The 21,092-nt window shown below is 32.5% G+C and overlaps 3 protein-coding genes across 3 annotated transcripts; all 3 read right to left on the reverse strand.

Moving 5' to 3' along the window:
• C/VIF2 (cell wall / vacuolar inhibitor of fructosidase 2) lies at positions 1 to 832 on the reverse strand. The gene has a single exon (XM_020346195.3). It carries the CDS (start codon positions 696 to 698, stop codon positions 162 to 164), a length of 537 nt encoding a protein of 178 aa, XP_020201784.1. The 5' UTR covers positions 699 to 832; the 3' UTR covers positions 1 to 161.
• Positions 833 to 1,875: 1,043 nt separating this feature from the next.
• Positions 1,876 to 5,692, reverse strand: LOC109819368 (alcohol dehydrogenase). The gene is made up of 10 exons (XM_020385078.3): positions 5,531 to 5,692; positions 4,956 to 5,092; positions 4,820 to 4,866; positions 4,153 to 4,478; positions 3,707 to 3,789; positions 3,546 to 3,621; positions 3,187 to 3,248; positions 3,006 to 3,101; positions 2,716 to 2,877; positions 1,876 to 2,216 (listed from the first exon to the last, which is right to left on the reverse strand). The coding sequence occupies exons 1-10, from the start codon at positions 5,568 to 5,570 to the stop codon at positions 2,100 to 2,102; spliced, it is 1,146 nt and encodes a 381-aa protein (XP_020240667.1). The 5' UTR covers positions 5,571 to 5,692; the 3' UTR covers positions 1,876 to 2,099.
• A 5,407-nt stretch (positions 5,693 to 11,099) lies between these two features.
• Positions 11,100 to 20,779, reverse strand: EMB3144 (AAA-type ATPase family protein). The gene is made up of 17 exons (XM_020385079.3): positions 20,425 to 20,779; positions 20,001 to 20,256; positions 18,312 to 18,684; positions 16,903 to 17,161; positions 16,084 to 16,215; positions 14,378 to 14,452; positions 14,188 to 14,313; positions 13,963 to 14,072; positions 13,805 to 13,883; positions 13,555 to 13,692; positions 13,348 to 13,459; positions 12,840 to 13,003; positions 12,632 to 12,737; positions 12,367 to 12,443; positions 11,980 to 12,123; positions 11,724 to 11,889; positions 11,100 to 11,582 (listed from the first exon to the last, which is right to left on the reverse strand). The coding sequence occupies exons 1-16, from the start codon at positions 20,653 to 20,655 to the stop codon at positions 11,746 to 11,748; spliced, it is 2,526 nt and encodes an 841-aa protein (XP_020240668.1). The 5' UTR covers positions 20,656 to 20,779; the 3' UTR covers positions 11,100 to 11,582; positions 11,724 to 11,745.
• Positions 20,780 to 21,092: the final 313 nt, after the last annotated feature.

Raw genomic sequence — 21,092 nt, forward strand, 5'->3', positions numbered from 1 at the left:
TACGTTAAGAAAACTATTTAAATTAAATTCAAATAGACTAATACATTTATGTCCAATATATTATACCAAGAACATAACAAGATATATAGTAGCCAAACTCAACACCAGAGATATACCATGATTTGCATAACAAAGTGGAAGCTATACTCAAATGCATGCACCTACCAATCGAGATTATCTATAATCCCCATTGCCACATCACAGATATGCTTCAAACCATCTTCTCTACGAGCAAGATCAAGAGGATAAACCAAACCAGGATAGCGTTTGAAAGCGTTGTGACAAGCATTTGGGTAATCTTTGGCTGCAAGAATGTGCATGTAAGCATAGTCATAAGCCTCATTAGCCAAATCCTGCACCGAAGCTTGGAGTGCATCCCCAGCATAACTGTACTTATCTGCACACTCCTTGAGGACCCTTTTCAAGGTTGTGTTGTTGGTGGGGCTAAGAACCTTAGAAGACAAGTAGGAAGAAGTGGAGGTGGCATTTGTCATTCCAATCCCAATCATGATCATAGCTAGGCCCTTAGGGTCTGCGTTGGGGCTGGTTGGATCAGATTTGAGGGAAGAGAAGCATAGATTGTAGAACTTGGTGTTCTTGCAAGTTCTCTTGATCAAACTAGCATCTCCATTCACTAATGCACGTGGATGAGGGTGTGCTAGAAAGAGGAGAAATAGGAAGAAGATCTTAGAAGCCATTATAGAGTACAAGAGGGTGTTGGTGTGGTGTCCTGATGAGATATTTTGAGGCAAGGGGTGAAAACTGAAAGGGAAGGAGACACTTCAAAGCATATAGAAAAGTGGGGTAGGGGGACATGAGAGTCGACCTAATACTTTCATATTCGATTCTCATCAATATTAAAATAATGCTTGGCTAACAAAAATTATGTCTATGAACACATATTAGTTATTAATTGTTAATTTTGAAACATTGTATATATCACGTCAATGTAAAAAAGAAATATTGAAAAGTGGGGCAATAAAGTCAAGAAGCAGAGTTTTATGGTTCCTTTTCTTCTTAAGATCTCATTTAGATATGATTTGCCTTGTATTTCACATTACTTTATTCTTTAGGTTTGTAAGGGTCAAGGGGACATGAAATTATGGCAATATTTTATGTGGGGCTAGTAGAGGTATGTAGCATATAACAGATGTACACGGTTTGATCAAGTGTCACATGATAAACTCTGTTCATGAAAGAATCTCGCCTACTAGGACACTGTTTTTGGTTGTAAATATAATTTTTTTGGGGGCTAGCCTTAAGTTGTTTAAACGAGTTGGCTTTTTCCTCTTGTATTTACTACTCTGTGAGAGATTCAAGGGTTTATTTGGAAGGTAGAAAGTATGCTACTCATAATGTTTTCCTTGTCTGCTAGCAAACATTTGATAGGCTAGAGTCACGGGTCATAAACTAACAAGAATATAGACTCTCAATCCCATATAAGCATGGTCTGAAACCTTCCTGCTTTGGCAATTGGAAAATTTTGGACAGTCACAACAGTGCATTCGCCACTGGAAGAAACTTTTCCTTCTAATTATTGAGCTATTTTTACAGATGTAAAAAGTAACAAAGCTTTTGTTTGTTTGGTGTTAAAAACTGAACATAAAGCTATTGGACCCATGGAATTAGTTATTTGACTCACAAAAATAGCTGCTGATTGGCAAGCAAATAAGCTAAAAGTATGCATCATTAGTCCACAATTATAACTAGCTTTTTCGGAACCTTCGACCAAAAATATTTTATCATGACAGCTGGAAAATCTCAATTTCAAAAAACTTGAAAGTTCAATTTCCAATTCTGCAATAATATTTGCATAGAAAGCAGTAATCAAATCATAATAAGTAAGAATAGGATCGGATGAGATTTTTAATAGGCTTTTTCAACATAAAAATTATCAACTTCATAGAATATATACTTGCAGAAAAATACAACAATACGCGAGTAGCTTGTTTTAAACGCATGAGATTTACAAGATACAGTAACTTCCCTATGAAATTTAAAGCAACGCTTACACATGTTTTGTTACAGTGACCACAGCTACATACATGATCAAGTATATTTTATTTTATTTCAAACACGGTAGTTATTTTAAATAAATTTTATGCACTCATGCGGATTATGCAACGCAGGCTCTCTCCTTTAAGCATGTATTCAAAGGCTTTGTTGATTTCTGTGAAAGGTACTTCATGGGTGATAAATTTCTCCAGTTCAAGTTCCTGTTACATTTGAAAAGATTCAGAAGAAAACGAGTAAGCTTCCAAGTGAGGAGCAGTGGCAAAAGGTTGACATTAAATTTCAGGAGATAAAATTAAAGAAAAGAATAGGAAGTTTCCCAGCGATAAGCAAGGAAAATTTTTAAGTGTCTAATTCAAACAAAGTGCCATAATAAAAGCAACTTTTCACATAGAAATTGCTACCAACTTTGCAATTTTTCCTGCATGTTTTGACTAAAGAAACACTCTTAATTGTAGTCGAGCATTAACCACGATGACAAGATATGCATGAAAAAAAATTGGAATTACTGAGATTGATCAGGTGACAATGTGACTAGTAACATGCTGTCATGATTATGTTGGTTTTCAGTCAAATAAACCAAATTTCATACCCCTTACAATCTCATAATCTTGACTAAAGTGTGTGTATGCATATAAAATAAAAGTGAGTCACCAGTTCCAAATTCAAACATTATTCTCATTAATCATGTAACCGACTAACCTTGTTCATGTACATCTCCACCACTGATGGGAGGTCAGAACGTGGTTTATAGTTACCGAAGAAAGTACCCTTGAGAGTCTTTTCGTTCAAGACATTAATTGGATGAGTTTTGAAAGCATCATCTTTATTTGGCACACCAACAAGTACAGCAACACCCCATCCCTGTAAAGTTATTCAGAAGAAGTCAGAATGGGAATTGAAGAATTTTGCATCTGAAGACATGCATTGATGCACTGCAGTTATAATCATGGAAAACCAAATTACTAGAGAAGAATCATGTGGAACTTTACATCATGCACGCATTCAAATGCAGAGATCATAGCACTGACACTTCCAGTACACTCAACACTTCGGTCTACTCCCCCACCAGTCATTTCAGCAATCACCTGAAATGAATTGAACAATTCAAGTGAGTGTAAAAGCTATGTATAAATTCATGACTAGTCAGATAATATTACAGGTGAGACAAACCTCTTGAACTGGCTTGTCATAATCTTTTGGATTCACAAACTCAGTAACTCCAAACTTCTTAGCTGTAGACAAGAATAAGCACATTCAGAACATAACTAATGCAGAGCTATTAACAGATTTATCAGGATCGTCAATGGAAAGATGATTATGGTTGCTTAAGAACAACAAATTTGGATAAATAGCTTAATTAAGCATTTATTTGATATATTCTTATTACGTATGAATCCATCAAGCTTACTAGAATAAGCTAAAGGATCTTTTAGAAAGATTATTAGCAACTTTCATAAGTTCAAATAAACTCCTCCAAGTGCATATATATGTGTATGTATGCGTGCAAGGTTTTTAACTGTTTCCTTCACCTTCAGTAAATCTCTTAGAATTCAAGTCAACCCCAATTATCCTGGAAGCACCAGCAAGTCTAGCTCCCTCAGCAGCCTATAGAAAATGTAAAAGCAAAAAAAGTGAATAAGCAATAATAAATGCACCAAATTTTCATTTTATTTATGAAGAGACAACTCACAGCAAGACCAACGGCTCCCAATCCAAATACAGCCACTGATGAACCTTTGCTTGGTTTTGCAACATTCAATGTAGCACCAAGACCTTCAATATTAAAACCAATGACATTGTTAGTGTGTATGGATTATAGTTAGAAAGTTACGTTGAATTGTACTTAACTTTCAAAACTAATGGTAGAAAAAAAAAAAAAAAAAAAAAAAGGCAGTAGCCTTCTTGTTTTTTATTTTTTATTTTTGACACCGCCTTCTTGTTTTTTATTCAACTGCGGTTTCCTTGCAATTCACATTCAGCAAAATAGAAAAAAAAATTTGTCAAACATATAGATGTTGCGTTTGAGATTAGCTAACTGTGGTTACAAAATGCAAACCTGTAACCAAAAACAGTCTTAATTGAAAGAGAAATTCCTCAATTGACCAAAAAGAGCAGAATACAACCAACTATTCTAACCTGTTGAGATTCCACAGCTCAAAACACAAACTTTGTCAAGTGGTGCACCAGGGTTGATTTTGGCAACACAGCCGACATGGACTACAGTGTATTCACTGAAGGTGGAAGTTCCAACAAAGTGGTATATTGGTTGTCCATTGATTGAAAACCTCGACTTGCCATCATTCAGCATCACTCCACGGTCAGTGTTGATCCTTAGGAGGTCACACATGTTACTTTCCTCTGATTTGCAATGGTTACATTCCTTGCACTCCCCAGTGAAGACCGGAAGCACATGATCACCAGGCTTAAGATCTGTCACACCCTCACCAACACTTTCCACAATTCTGAAAGCAAAGAAGAAAACATAAGACTTATTATTACCTACATTGTACAATTAACATTGAAATCAAGAATCTGTTTCGATAAACTTCTCAAAAAGTAGTTTTAAGAGAGAAAATTAAGAAAAAAAATGAAATACGATTTCTATAAACTAAAATTGCAGAAACTTTCTCTGCTTAACTTTTTTAAAACCTTATTTTTAACTCATGCATCAATTAGTTTTAGTTTATGAAGAAGATTATCATAATTTTTCTTCCTATTTTTTTTTTCTTCTAGAAGTGCTTATGGAGAAACTTATTTAAACTCACTCTAAGAAATAAGTTTTTCAAATGGAAATTGTGCATACCCGCCTGCTTCATGACCAAATATCCTTGGAAATAAAGGTGTCTGTCCCTGCAAAATATTAAATTTGACAATTTCAGCATATGTTCAACTATGGTCTAGAGAACTAGTAGTAATTAGAAACTAGGAACATTGATTACCTTGGCTTCCCAGAAGTAGACATCAGTGTGACATAGTGAGGTGAACAAGATCTTGATACGAACCTCATTTGCCTGTGGTGGAGCCACCTCAACTTCCTCTATCACCAATGGCTTTCCAGCTTCCCATGCAACCGCAGCTGCCGAACATAACATTAAGTCAGCTTACGTATGGTCAAGATTCTAAGTTAAAATCGCATGACTTTTTTTAGTGATGGGATAACCCATTTTAAGTAACTTCTAATATGAGAGCACTACTATACTACTATCTAGCTATAAGAGACTAAAGAAGACTATTTAATCTAAGGTGAATGGTCATCAATCTCATCATCAAAAGTTACATAAAGGTCACATTATGTGAATTATGAAGAAGCAGATAAGGCCAATGCATGCAAATGAAGAAAGTTGATATTTGCATGGCTCAAGCCTATAAAGCGAAGACATAAAAGGGTATAGGCACAAAATCTGGATAAGCAATTGATGGGATACCTTAGTTGGACCCTTTATGCAGTAAAAAGAAAAAGAGCAACAAAAACATAAAGACTAAAACCGATGCAACAGTTACAATTAGCAAATACCTTTGCAGCGTATGACCTTTCCAGCAGTGGTTGAAACCATTTTCTTTGCTTTTGAACACCTTGATTGACTTTTTTATTTGTAATCACTCACACGAACACAAAAGTACTTTTCTCTTTTTGCTGTGAAGAAATGGGTTGGTTCCTGTGGAGTATATATAGTGCAACAATGAAGAAGATTTGTCATGTCCGAGGTTTAAAATTATCAAACTTGTACAAGTAAGAAAAACCATGGAATCCACTGGTTTTGGTTCCCTTCACTAACAACCCAAGCAGCGGCGCCTTCGGTCTTTCTAATTCCTAGTTTCTGGTTTCTGGTGATTGAGCTTTTTGCAACATGTTATATATAATAATAAAGCAAATTGCATATAGCGTACAACTTCCGAAATTTCAATTCTGCAGGCCTCAATTGAAAAAGTCAACCAGGTTGTCATGGGGCCTAACAGAATAACATAAACATTAGATCAAGTTGTACGGCCGAATGTTGTTAACTGAAGTTATAGTTGACTTTTACTATGCGAAAGATACAAAACTAAAGAAAATGTTTATTAGATACAGATAAGACAAAAACACAGATGAACACCCCAAAAAAAAAAAAACAAAATCTTTTATCAGTGGGCCAAGACCGGTCCAACACATTGTTATGCCTAAACAAATTTTAAAGTGTGTTTTTTTCAATATTAATAATAATATTTTTTTATTAAAAAATGAAAATATCTTAGAGACAGGCCTTAAAAAAAAAGAATTACATTTTTATATCTTTTAGATATAACCTTTTTAGAGTGAGTTTTTAAGAATACAAAAAATGATTTTTAAATTATGAGCCTTAGAAAAATTATATAAATATTAATATAAAATATCTTTTTAAAGAGAACCTAAAACAAGGACTTTTTTTGCATTATACTTGGATTGACCCTATTAGTTGTAGGTGAAAAAAATGAGGGAAAAAGATAAATACAAACAAAAAGAAAAAAATAAGAATAAAATAAGAATCGCTACAAGAAAAACATAAATTTTAGACTAGAGATAAAATCATAATAATAAATATAAATGAAAAATAATCCTCACCATGTATATAAGTTAATCCTGAACTTTGTGAGACACTATTATAGTAATCCTAACATGCAAAAAATGTCAAATTAATCCTTAGGTTTTCTTTTTGTTACCCATCTTAGTTTTTATTGTCACTCAAATGTTAACATTGTCAGTTAACTTACCAAAATGATAATGAAATACATATTAAAATAGTATTAAAGGATTATCCAAATAATTACAATTATTTTAATTTCTAACATATACACCTTATTAGTGAGACTTGAATCTAGATCCTTTATGTAGTTAAAACAACTTTAACCACTAAATTGCCATGTTCATTTAATCAATAACTTACAAATTTTATTTATATATAATATACGATGCATTAAATATAAATTTTATTCAAATTTCATTAAACCTCTAAAGTTTGAATCTCTTTATATATGATAAGTTGCATTTAAAAAAAAAAATATATCTTGAACTCATACATAATCAAATTATAAATATTAGGGTAATAGTATTTTCACTTTAGTTTATTACACTAATGATATTCAACAATTTTATATTACAAAAGGTAAAAATATATAAAGAAAAATGAAATTTTATTTATTTTATTTTTATTTTCAATTTTTTATTGATAATTATCAATATTTTATTGTATTTAATTTTACGAACCATAATGTTTGAATTGTCAAAGAAATCATAAGAAAATATTTGTTTGATTTTTTTTTTCACAATCTTAAAAATAGGATGATTTCAATTGGAACTTAGAAAGAATAAAAAATTATAATATTTGAGAAGTATAGTTGGTAATTAATTAGTGTTTATAAATATTAATATTTTTTTATTTTGATCTATTCTAATATTCACACCATTAAATAATAAATAAATTTATTTAAGTTGAATTAACGTGAGAAAGTTAATAATGAAATAAATATAATATTTTCTAATTAAGATAAAAAAGAAAGTCATGTTTAGAAAAGTAAAATTAGTTTTTTTTAACCTTACCTTTGGGCCTTCATAAACCAAATCAACAAGTAAATTAGAGTAACATTATTGACTTAAAATTCTATTTAAGTATTATAATAATTTTGATAATGGATCAATTGAGTATCTCTAAATGGAATTGTATTCAACCATCCACAACAAGTAAATAACCAAAAACATACAAATGGTTAACAATGTACCATTGTGTACCGACTGAGGGTTGTTTAGGCAAATGTTTTGGACACATCCTACATTTGTGTAGGCCTCAGATGATCAACTCCCATGGGGGATGTGACTTAACATAGAGACCATCACATAGGAGCATATCACCAATTATCTATCATAATTAACCAAAGAATAAGGCAAAGTTAACCGGACAAAATCATCATGTCATTTGAGTGATGGACTGGGATATACCCATTCTTTATTTGTCTTAGTGAAATCAAGGTTCAAAATTCAATGATGACCCATGAAAAATGTTAGAATAGAAATAATTCTTCTGGATCCCACTTAAAAATTATTTCTCACCCTTGATACAAAGAAATGACGAAGAAATTAATGAACGAGTATTCTCTCTCCAGTGATATTAATTTATAATAAACATTATTTTAAATAATATAACTATATTACAATTAATATTTATAATAAATAAATATCATTACATAATTATTTTTTATTTTAAAATTTCAAATTTATAGCTTACTGTCAAATTATTTTAAATTATAATTTATAATTAAATTTTAAATAAATTTTAAGTATTATTTACTCATAATAACAAATATTAATTTTATTCTAATATAATTTCTTTCCTTTCTATCCATTCAAACCATAACTACACAATAATATTTTTCTTTTATTTCTCACATATTTTCTTTAAACCAAACACACTAATCTGTACTTTATTTCTTACTTATTTCTACTCACCTATTTCTCTTTCCTTTAGTTCTTTCCACTTTATTTTTTACCTATTTCTTTCCTCACAACCAAACATAACCTTAATAATTATGATTATACTTAGATCCGTAAAAGAGTGTCTAATAATTGTCAAAACTCTTCAATCTTTATCTTTAGATTGATAATTATATTTGTAAAAGAAATTCTAATATTTAAGTTAATAAATGGTAAAATTGTTTATATATTCTCAAGAATAAACGTATTTTATAAAGGTAAAATATGTAAAAGTATAAATAAAAGAGAAAATGTTACTATTAATCATAAAATATTAAAAAAAAATTCAAAACTTTTAATAAAAGTGGAACATTACTATCTATTAGATTTGATCATGGAGTAATGCATGAGTCCCAGCATGTGGAGGACTATTCGGATTGCAAGATGCAACAAGAAAAATCGCTAATGAGATCCATTTGAGAAACACAAACAACAATCAAAATGACCTACAATAAGAACAACAAGAAGCAACACTGCAATCACTACTAAGATGAGATGATAGAAACTACTCTCAAAAGAAGAAAAGAACGAAACTGTTCTAAAAATTTTCCTACAGGTCTTTAATCTCCTTTAAAAAAAAGAAAAAAAGAAAAAAAGACAAATCAACAAAATCAAATATTTACTGACTCATTGGATGTCCACCGGTACCCTTTGTAATTGCCTTGAAATGTTTAATTCTATAATATAAATCATCACTCCATTTTTAGCAACAAGATACTTTATTCTTACTTCCTATTATTTTCACCACATTTTATTACTAATCCTCAAGTTTATCTTTTAATGAAAATATTATTATATTCCCATAAGCGCCGAACGCAATTCATTTTGAAATATTATTCTTTTGCCGTTGGGCTTTGCTAACAAATAACAAATGGAAAACATAGCCTGTTCATTTGTTGTTGAAAAATATATAAAAATCCAGAGGGAGTGTACTGTACACACTAATCTGGAAACAAACAATTTAAATACATTGGTGTTTGACGTTATTTCATTAGTGAATGTGGTGTGAGGATGTTGCTGAATGCTGATACTGTCGCCCCGAGAATTTGATAATATCAACATCTCAACTCATAATATCTATAATAGTTAACGTGTGTTTTTATCTTAGAATTCGAAAAATAAAATAAAATAGAAAAGGTTAAAGTTAAAATCTCTCAACTAACTTCTTAAAAGTTTTATTTAGTTTTCATCAATTATTTTTTTAAAAGTTTATTTTCTTAAAATCATATTTGACTTAACTTTCTTTTTAAGAAAAGAAGAAATAATCCAAAAGAAACATTACTTAAAGGCGTTACTAACTCTTAAAAAAGACTCGGGCAATTCCCAATATAAACATCTTTAGTAAACAATTAACACACTGCAGTTTTACACCTCATAGATGTGTCATTAACCAATTATTGAATTGATTTTTAACTACTTGTAGTTTTATTTTTATTTTTATCATTTGCTGCAAAATATCTAACAATTTTGTAAATGATTAACTTATAAAAAAAACTTTACTGATTATTTTTAATAAGATTCTTCTCTTAATTATTAACTTTCATTCACAATGTTGAATTTAAGACTTTAATAAAGAAATTTAAGCTTATTTTTACTCACACCAACTACACGGTGATTAACTATTTGCAATTATTTAGTTAATACAATAATTAATTTGAAAAAAAATAATTAGAAAACATTTGAAGTATAAGTATTTTGCACAATGAGACATATTTGCAACACATTCTCTACATAATTGTGATTTTCAAAAAAAAATAAAATTATTTATTATGTATTAAAAGGATATGTTACTAATATTTCTCTTCGTACAATTTTCTAATTATAAATTGTCACATATAATAAAATTATTTACTTTTATAATAGTTATTTTAATAGTCATTTAAGATTATTTTTAATTGACAATATAAAAGTCCTTAATTAAACTCTTTAAAAATAAACGATCACAGAATAATTAAACTCGCATGTTTGGAGTGATAATACAATGCCAAAGAGGAGTGGGTGCAGTACTTTCAGTGAGACGCATCGACTCATTGCAGAGCTGCAGAGGCAAAAGACCCTTGCAGACAGTTACACAAGGCATGGCAAAGAATCAAGAATGCAGACAAGACACTGCTCACAATCCTCAAATAAAAATGAGTAAGATGTGGGGCTAACTGCTATCTGTTGTGCAGAGTTGGTGATGAAAAAAGTGTTAGGACCATGTAGCTGAATGTGGGTCCAAAATGAACAGTTTGCACCTCAACTGCCCAAGTCCATTATGTTACGTAGCACATTATGTGCTAGAAACAATAGGAAGGTTCAGAGTGAGAATGCTGATGTGGCAGGCAGGATGTGAAGGAGTGTGTGACTTGTATGATGGGATTTGTTATATAGAAAATTTGGGAGAAGAGGGAGAGTATCCAATGGAATCAAATGGTTTGTTATAAGCACAGAAATTGGATTCTCTGAAGGAGCTTAGCTCCATGACAGTAGGAATATTCATTCCACTGTAATTCTTGTTTCCAGAAATAACACTGACCTAATTTTCCATAATTAAGTTGTTTTCTTCTTTAATTGTCACTGATATTTTGGTTCGTATCAAAACGCATGAAAAGGAAAGGCGGACAACAATATTAACCCTTCAATTTATCATTAAAGACTACGATCACAGAGTAACAATTATATAGAAACATTTGAGAAAATTGATAAATTTACAATTGTCTCGATAAAGTGTCCATGTGATAAATTACAATATTGGCAATGAATTTCAATTAACAGCTCAGGCTAAACCCTCAGAGCTCCATCTGTGGAAAAAAAAAAAGCTCGTTCACAAAATTGAATGATTATCAAGAACCTTCATCTTGTTCGAAAGTGTATCAATCTTCATATTGATAATATCCATTCCAAGTTGATATTCATGCTGATAAAGAGCTGTTGGCAAAGGGAGGGATAGCATCCTGATGGTGCAGCTTCCCAACGAAAAGGGTGGCATGAAATTTACAATGCAAATTAGATCAGAGGAGAAAAACAAAAGTAATTAGTTTGCCCCATTGTTGCTATTTCTGTGACATAATTGATGTTTGTATTCTTTTCCCAATAGATGTACCTGTCAACGGCAATTAAAGATAAATAAAGCATGCTGTCACATTACTCATCATTATCCCCATTACTCACCACAACCAAAACCAACATTACGATCACCGGAGTTGAATAGTTGAAGATGGAATATGATAAAATAACTACAAACCTGTAGATCAAATTTAGTTCTCTCAAAGAAAATGGCTTGCCATCAAAAGTTGTGGCTTTTCTTTCTCTTCTTCAATCACCCTTGAAGTTTCTTCCTTAATGTTTTCAATTTTTTTATCCCAGATATCATCTACTAGTTTCCAAGTTTCATCACTAACAATTTGCGTCTGCAGTAAAAAGAAGGAAAAATGAAATAGCACAAATCAGTTGTATGACAAATTGCGGCAGCCTATATTAAATAAGGTTTTGACACATACCTCTGTAGGACGAGGTGCACCAAAGGTTGAAAACCCAACATTGCCTGGTGCAAATGTAACCCTTCCAGGGAGACTGATCCCATGGATTCCCCATCGTCCAGCATAAACCAGTGCTCCATATTCATCAACTGGACTGACAGGAGGCTAAACAAGACCCAGGAAAAAAATAGAACCTCCAAAGATTATCATTTATTCAATCAAGAAGGATAATATTAAAAAAAAAAAAAAGGAAAAGGAAAAGTTCTGTGTACAGCCTACCATACTGAAAATATAAGTTTGTAACGCTTAAAAAATACAAAAATGACTTACAAGCACGCATATAACAACGTCAATGACAGACTACTGATAAAACAGGACAACACGCTCCACTTTAGTTTAAGATCTAACCTGAGCTACATGAGGAGCACTCTTATAAATGTCCCATATCTCCTCAGCTTGGATTTTTCCCTTTTCAAGCAAAATATCTGCAAAACAAGTAAGCATGTAGCAATTTAGCTGTGCACCTCTTGATGAAAAATTATCAATAAATGCTAATTTATTGTACAGTTAAACTTAAATCCTAAAAGCATGTCTTAATTATCATGAACTAATCTAAATAATTCCCAGAAGGGATAGTTCATTTGTTAACAAAAAACTCACAAGAGAACCTGACCTGTGATCGTCTCAACTGCTAAATGATATTCTTTTAGCACAGATGAGCACTTCTCAGTAGCATAACGCATATACTCATCTCGAAGCGCTTCAAGCTTCACTGCAAGCTGTAGAAAACTCTTCAACATAAGTTGTGACACAAGTATAACACTTCTCCAAAGGGAAAGAATATGTATTGAAGCACAAGCTGTTAGATCCAACACACATACATTGGGCACAAGATCACTGTAGCTTTTGTAATATGCTTTCCCAAAAGCAGTCATTCCTGTCTGCAGAATTAAAAGCTCTGCACGCCTTGAAGCTTCTAATGTTGCCTTTGCAGAGATCCAACACAAGTTGTCAATCCCAAACATCTCCTCCTCAATCACTCTTGCTACAAATAAATTTCAATAAGCAAAAAAGCTTAATAACCAAAGTAAAAATCTTAAATAATCATATATGTGATTAGCTAAATAAAGTTCTTTGCATTCTTCCGTTAAAGTGTATAAACAATACAAATTTAAGTTTACATCAAAGAACCTTGCCTCTGTCGGTTTTCATGACCAGAAAAATTTATTTTACATTGGAAGTTCACATGTTGAAATCCACTGCTAGGATCTTTTACAAGAAATGAAATGTTTAAAGAACGAAATTTAAATGACGAAAAACTCAAAAATCAAATTACTATCAGATTTCAAATAAGACTTTCCAAAATGACATGAAACTCAAACAACTTACGAGCACAAGCACGCACTATAGAGTTTACATAATCTGATTTCCTTGCAAAAACCTGGCCAGAAACTTCAGTATAACGCATATTTGGCTGGCTGCGGATAGAATTTATATCAGTCTGCAAAAAATAAACACAGTGACACAGTTGAAATAATCATATATCCACATTCCACACACACATGGAACTTGTTAAACAACATTGAGAACAGTGACCTCAACAAAAGGACGGTGAGGCTCGGGAAAATAACATGCAAGAACAGCAACAGCTGCTTCTCTGTATGCCAATCTCAGTTTCAATTCTTCAGGAATTTCAGTACTATCCTCTTGACCTGTTTCAAATGTTCCCTTTTGCTGCAAATCCATAAGATTTATCAGACAGTATAAAATTGCACCAATGATGATCGAAAATGTCATAAGAAATAATATTTTTGCCCAGCCAGAACGATGCTAAGAAACCACCAACCCTTTTTAATGCCTCAAGCAGCTCATCTCGCCCAATGTAGTCCAAATCCTTCCTGGCTGTCAAAATTCCAGCTTCATTCCTGTCATTTAATTCATGCTAACATCAGCCTATAATCATTTGACAGATTGGTAAAGCAAAATCCCCTGGAGATTACTTACAGTATATTTTGTAGCTCAGCCCCAGTAAAATCTTCTGTCTGTTCTGCAATTTCCTTAAGTAGAGTCTCCTTTTCCTCCTCAGAGCGAAAAAATTTATTCCTAGCATGCACCTAGTGTGCATCATAAAAAAATAAAAATAAAAAGAGAAGGGGAATTAAAGATGATGAAATACTGGAGGAAAACAGGATCTCAACAAATAACATTTGTGGGGGTAAAGTAAAATACCTTCAAAATGGCAAATCTTCCATCTTCTGATGGCAAACCAACTCTAATGATTTTGTCAAAACGACCCTTCCTCAATAAAGCAGGATCAAGAATATCCAATCTATTTGTGGCACCTATCACGAGCACCTGAAATTCAAAAACAGTATATCAAATAACATCTTTATGATCCCCAAACCAATTAAAAACTTACCTGTGCTGTAGAAACTTTGAATCCATCCATCTCAGTTAGTATCTGAAGTAAGCCCTGTTCCCTTTCAGCACCTCCCTATATAATGTAATTCCATAGGTTTCATTAGAAAGGACGAGAGAACTAGGAAGCAAGAAAAGAAAAAAGCCATGTCCTAGCCTAAAGAAAATAATGTACAGGTTCTGCAGGGAATGTTTATCAATAATATGCATGACATAAATTCATCAGGATAGCCCTAGACGACCAAGAAAAGGTCTTTAATTTGCATTGGATGAAATTCCAATTTCATTAAGTTGCTAGCTAATAAAATAAATTCGGTACCTTCTAAAACATGTCTACATTCAAAATCCACTGTACTCCAGCCAATATAAATGTCACAAATCTGAATGTGCAAGAATATGTAGTTTTCTTTTCTTTTTACTCATCATGCTGATGATCCCGAGAAGTTGGGGTTTATTACACTGTTAATAAACTGTAAATTTATTGAATAGTATTACTGTATTAGTTGTAACTGAGTCATAGGTTCTTGGTACTTATTAGCTGAACTAAGGAGATGGTTCCTCTTGTAATATATAGTACATAGTATAAATAGTACCTGTGTGGACTGATTAACTCAGGTTTACCTCAAACCCTCTTCTAATTCTACATGGAATCGATGGTTTAATGATTCTTTACAATGTTAATTCACTGTTGGTTTCAATGCTTTATTTCCATAGCATTTTACAACAATCATCATGTGCTCATAACCCAGTCAGGCACGACTGAATGGCATAGCCAAAAGGAAAAATCAACATCTAGTTGAAACAGCTCAAACCTTGCTCTTTCATTTCAAGATACCATTTCTCTGGGGCCATGCCATCCCTACTATATGCAATCTCATCAATTGTATGTCATCATCATCATCCAAAACCAGGTGCCTATGATTCTATTGTCCCCAAAGCAGGACCTCTATTCTCTTCCTCTCTACGTCTTCAGATGCACTTGTTTTGCCCATGTGGTAACTCCAGTAAGAAAAAATTGGTCATGAAATCCCCAGTGTCATTTCTCGGACAATCTCAATTGCAAAATGGCTACAAGTGCTACTATCAAGACCTCCTATATATATTGGATTTGCTATTATTAGCTTTTCTGAGACTTATCCTTTCTTCTCATGTACATCAGATATACATCATGACAATGATATTATGCTCTTGGTTGGTCACTCTTACTTTCAAATTAGTGCCACACTTGTCTCAACTCCTGTGCTGTTCACATTCATTTCACTGGAAACTACATCCACAACACTTGGTACCATCCATAAACCAAGCTGATCAAGTAATCATCCCTACTACTTCTGTGTAAAGTACATGGTCTTTTTAAAAGGGCATCCATTACAAGGGATTTGATACATTTATGTCTTTTATTCCTTCTAGTATGCTTTTTCTTCTTTTATTTTAACAAATATTCTATTCTTCTTTCCATTTGTATTCTCATTCTCTTTCCATTTGCATTCTCCTTCTCTGTCTTAATAAATTTCTTCTTTTGTCCAAAAAGATAAGCCTCAGGAAAATTGATAATATCTTATCGGCCATTAGAACTTCAACAATTTTAAGTTAATTCAAGCATTAATGTTAAAACAGAAACATAAAAGCTAAAGTAGTTTGCTTATTTTCCATAACTTTATAGATTTCGGAGTACAAAAAGCAGTGCAAAAGTAGTTCATATCTTACTCCGCCAATATCAGGTCCTCCACGCTTGCTACCAATAGCATCTATCTCATCTATAAAGATTATAGAAGGCGAAAATGATCTTGCATTTCCAAAAAGGTCTTTAACACGGGCTGCAGCAACCCCTACAAACATCTGGGGAGAAATGACAGATTAAATTAGCTAATTCCATTTAAATTTAAAGTTCCAAATTAATCAAGTAAAAACAAAAAATACAACAATCCTTATAAATGCAACATTGCACATTTCATGGGTACATGTCATTGTACATTCCATTCATTTAGACAAAAAGAATATTGTTGAAGCACATGGTGTAGATACAAATAGTTAGTACACTAATTAGTGACATTTATATCATTATCTGTGTGTACCTGTTTATTGATTGAAAGAGGAATAATGTAGATCCCATATTAATGATATGTTAAGGTCTCCTTTTAACCATGTTAAATTTTAGAATAAACACATTATGGTCTTCTAAAGACACAAGTGTCATTAATTTGGTCCTTAATAATAAATACATCAAAACAGACTTTTAATATCAATTTCTGCTACAGTCCAATTTGAAGGACCAATTTGATATAAAAATAGACAAGTAATGACCATTTTAACATATTATTATTAAAGAACCAAAACAAAAACATTGGCTTTTTGGAGGACTAAAATTAGTGTTTAATCTAAATTCTTATCTACAAGCCCATTCTTTGAAAAATTTAATGACTTTGGATTTAGATATTGAACAAAAAAATATTCCAAAATTCCAATTCTTTAAAACTTCTGTTCAATGCATATGAATTATGAACATGTTTGGAGAAGTGGCAGAACCTCTACAAAATCCGTGCCATTAGCTGCAAAAAAAGGCAACCCTGCTTCACCTGCAATGGCTTTAGCCAGTAGAGTTTTACCAGTTCCAGGAGGCCCATGAAGAAGTACCCCTTTTGGACAATAAATTCCTTTGTCTTGAAACTCCTCATCATTCTTTAAAATTCGGACAATCTCTTGTAGTTCTTTCTTTATATATTCCTGGCCAGCAAAATCATCAAATGTAACACCAGTTCTTTCTTCTGCTGATATAAATTTAGCCCTGAGGGGAAAGCATAATAATTAGATTCTGGGTGTAAAGAGATTGGTTGCCAAAATCTTTTTCTTTTCTTTTTATTTGAAGAAAGTGCACTTAAAAATTTCTACAATATTACTTAATCCATCGTCATGAACCATTCACCACAAAACCACATTTCTTATAATGTATAAGGTTTGCAAAACTATACGTGCACACACACACATATATATATATATATATAAGGGAGAGATCTACTTATTTCAAAGAGTAACTCTTAGTAGCGTTACTTTATTCAATAACTCATGGTTTATAATATATTAAATTTCAATGATCAAAGCATTAAATTAAAATTTCTCAATAAATAGATCAAGTCTACAATTTTTTGCAAAATTTGAAAACTATACAATACTTCGTCACATAAATTCAAATTAACATATATGTTTTTAAATATCATAAAGATGAAGCAAAGGCCCAAAACACAACAATATCAGCTACAGCAGTGTTCCATATATCCAGTGAAAAAGAAATAATAAACAAAAATGGTTAGACAAATCCAAGCTGGGGAGGCACAAGTTTTTGCCTCTATGTTTCCCATACAATATCTAAAAGAGATTTGGCAAGGAAAAATTCAATCCTTGAAAGTTTAATTGAAAAGTAGATCTTCTCTAAATAATTTATGCAATACAGTAGAACTAAAGCTGAGCTACATGTTTCCAGTCAAGCAGTTTCAAAGTATTTTGGATGTAAACAGTAAGTAGCTATGTTTTGCAGACTAATTCAAACATGGATATGATTTATGGAACAAACATAAAGTTGTAGATAATTTTCTGACAGCAACAGTAAGTAGCCTAGCTCCTCTTTAGCTACGAAAACTTAAAAGGCAAAGGGAATTGATGATAGATTCTACTAGAATTTCAATTTTTGAAAAAAAAGAAGGAAAATATGTGAATATCATATTTTCCTTCCCCACAATTTGATTCTAAATCTCTAATAACAAACTCCCTAACCCAAAAGCATTAGCTGACTGAATAAGGCCAAAGAATGAGGAATATTCTCTAGCAAATCTTAATTATAAGTTGAATGACATGTATCAACCAGCTAAAACTCATAATAAATGGCATAAATGAAATTCCCAACAACTCACAGCAAATATATGGAAAAATTCTCCACTTACCGACTCTGGCCTAGAGATCCAAGTGAACGACTTTTGAGCGGCTGCCTAGTTTGTTGGGTAGGAGTTCCCAAATCACAAGGTATCAACTTCGCATATATTGGTCTCATTAAATTATCAATCCACACATAAAAACCAACAGCCAGAGCAAGACGCATAGACCATATGACTGCAGTTGCAACAGTTGAGTATATTTCAGCAGGTACGGCATCCACATTAATGACATCAACATTTACAATTTGTTGATGTAGCTTTCTCCAAACATCATTCCAACAGTCAATTGGCATTCGATTAACTGGATGACGCCGAAAAATAATATCCTTAGGATTGCCTGCAGTTCCTGATGGTTTACCATTTTTGTAATATGGTAGAATAACTGCAGAAACATGGAAACGAATATTGAGCAAAACAACATTTCAAACACACTGACCATTTTACGTAGTTGAGCTGAAATCAATAGCATGGACCACAGTGAGAATACAATTTTTTTGTGAATTGCTGTCTAAGGAGAACATATTGTAAAATGGATAAAATGCCAAATAGCACATGCTTTCAGAAGTATACATTGCCCATCATGAAATTTATGTAACCATCAAACCCTCACAAAACAGTTTTATTAGTCTAAATAAATGAGACAAATGCTCTACAACAGTGAACCAACTCAATCTGTCAAAACTGTCACTAGAGCATTACAACAGTCAACAAAGAATTACATTCTCTCTTTCTCCTCCTCAAAACAAATACATTGCCACCAGAGCATTACTTTTACCCAGTTCTTGCCACTGCAGACACCAAAAGAAAAGTGCACATCAAGGAACAACTGATATTATTATGCCATTCTGGGGTTTATTTTGCTGACACCTCCTTTTCTACTTTTTTTTTTTTTTATAGGTGTAGAAATGGCAAAATCATATCCCCTCATCTTCATTACTTAATTCACAATAGATAGAGCTAGATTTTCTCAGCAGACAACGATGCATCATGCCCAAAAATGACAATAAACATAAAGTTAATTTCATCAACCAACTAACATGTGCAACCCAACATTAAGAACTTCACATAACGCAACAAAGCAAACTCAGAAGAGACAATAATGCAAAAATAATATAAACCGGAGTCTTCTCTATTCTCTTTCAGCTAAACTTCTAAAGTAAGCACCACATAATCCTCATTAACTATCATAAGATCCTCCTATAATATATCCGCATCAGCAAGCCAATAATCAACTAAATCCCACTAAACATCTTCCTAACAACTAGCCATCTAGTTTTGTTTCAAGCATAACATAGGCTCTGTTTGGATACACCTCTTCATAAACACTTATCAGAGAAGAAAATAAGAAGGTAAAATAAATTGAACTTCTCTCATAAGTTAAAATCAACTCATGCACTTAATTTTTATAAATGCTCTTTTATCTTAGTAAGTTTTCCAAAAGCCAAAGTATATAAAGTGATTTTTACTATTGAAAAAAAGTTTAATTCATTTTATCTTCTTATATTCTTCCCTTACCAGACCTTCTTTTTTTTTTGGTTCATCGAAATTTCAATGACTGCACCAGTAACTGAACTTAAGACCTTGTACATACTACTGCAATCTCCCACCAATAGACTGAACCCACTGGTTTTCCCTTAGGAGACCTTATAGATTAAGTTTATCCAAACATAACTATAGTCCATAAAGAAAAATCCCCACCTGATATTGTTTGACCGTAATTAGAGTACTCCATGAACTGGACATTATTGGAGTCAAGAAGCCTCACAAAATCACTGAAGTCTATCCTGTGTGAATTTTCAGGATCCCACTCAGTTCCCTTCAGCTTTCCACGCAAAGTCAACAAAGCTCTGCTCCATGAAGAAGCCATCACAAGCTGCCTCTCTAACTGCACGTTCGCCTTCTTGTCAAACTCTTCCAACTCACTCATCCGTTTCCTTTCAACCTCCTTCAGTTTCTGCACACAGTTCACTCTTCTCATCAACTCATGCGTGGAAAACAAACATTGCATTGCGCCAACGAAAAATACGCTACCAATTACCAAACAAAATATACTGAATTATCGGTTTCTAGAATATCATTAGATTATTCTCTTTTCCTTCATTTATTTACTTTTTTGACGAACCTCGAATAGTTGAACGGATTCGGCGTCTTGTTGTTGGTCTGGGCTGGGAGTGGTTGAGTCCGAAAGAGAATTGGAAGCTACGATTCTGAGTTTGCATCGGTTTTTGAAGTTGCGAGGGGGGAATGTGTACGTAGTGGTGAGAAAGCGAGGTGAAGAGTGGGGAAATTGGGGGAAAGAGGTTTTGGGAGGGAATAAGGGTTTTGGGATGGTGTTTGCGATTTGAGAATTCATGATGATAAAGAACAGAGAAAGAGTTTCAAGTTTTGGCTACGCTCGTCTCATCTCTTCTGTTTAGTAAACACTAAACAGTGTCCCAATAGCAGTGTGGTTAATGTTTATCACCTTCCTTTCTTGCATTTCAAGTTCATGTTGGGGGTTTAAGGAAAGAGAATAGTATTGATATTATTATCCTTTTTTCTACTTGTTTTTAGCATAAATAAATAAATTTAATTTGTCTAATAAATAACCTGGGAGAAAAATCTTATTTGATTGAAAAAAAATATAAAGAAACACAGTTAAAAGTATAAATGAAATTTTCAATTTTTTTCTTTTTGATTTTTATTTAAAAAATGTTAATTTCAGTTTTTATCTCATTCAAAATAAGTGTTTCTTTATAAATATGATGATATATATTTTAATGATGATTTTTTTTACGATAAAAAATTTAC

Source organism: Cajanus cajan, chromosome 6 (genome assembly GCF_000230855.2).
Source record: "Cajanus cajan strain Asha chromosome 6, NIPB_CcT2T_4, whole genome shotgun sequence".
In the NCBI taxonomy this organism is placed as follows: domain Eukaryota; kingdom Viridiplantae; phylum Streptophyta; class Magnoliopsida; order Fabales; family Fabaceae; genus Cajanus; species Cajanus cajan.

Excerpts from the sequence above, each read along its gene's own strand:
- C/VIF2 (XM_020346195.3), bottom strand. The coding sequence starts at position 698 with ATGGCTTCTAAGATCTTCTTCCTATTTCTCCTCTTTCTAGCACACCCT.
- LOC109819368 (XM_020385078.3), bottom strand. The coding sequence starts at position 5,570 with ATGGTTTCAACCACTGCTGGAAAGGTCATACGCTGCAAAG. Across the intron at positions 5,093-5,530 it reads AAAGGTCATACGCTGCAAAG|CTGCGGTTGCATGGGAAGCT; the intron begins GTATTTGCTAAT and ends TATGTTCGGCAG. Across the intron at positions 3,790-4,152 it reads GAGCTGTGGAATCTCAACAG|GTCTTGGTGCTACATTGAAT; the intron begins GTTAGAATAGTT and ends TTAATATTGAAG.
- EMB3144 (XM_020385079.3), bottom strand. The coding sequence starts at position 20,655 with ATGAATTCTCAAATCGCAAACACCATCCCAAAACCCTTATTCCCTCCC. Across the intron at positions 17,162-18,311 it reads GGATCTCTAGGCCAGAGTCG|GGCTAAATTTATATCAGCAG; the intron begins GTAAGTGGAGAA and ends CTTTCCCCTCAG. Across the intron at positions 12,444-12,631 it reads AGCAGTTGAGACGATCACAG|ATATTTTGCTTGAAAAGGGA; the intron begins GTCAGGTTCTCT and ends CTTGTTTTGCAG.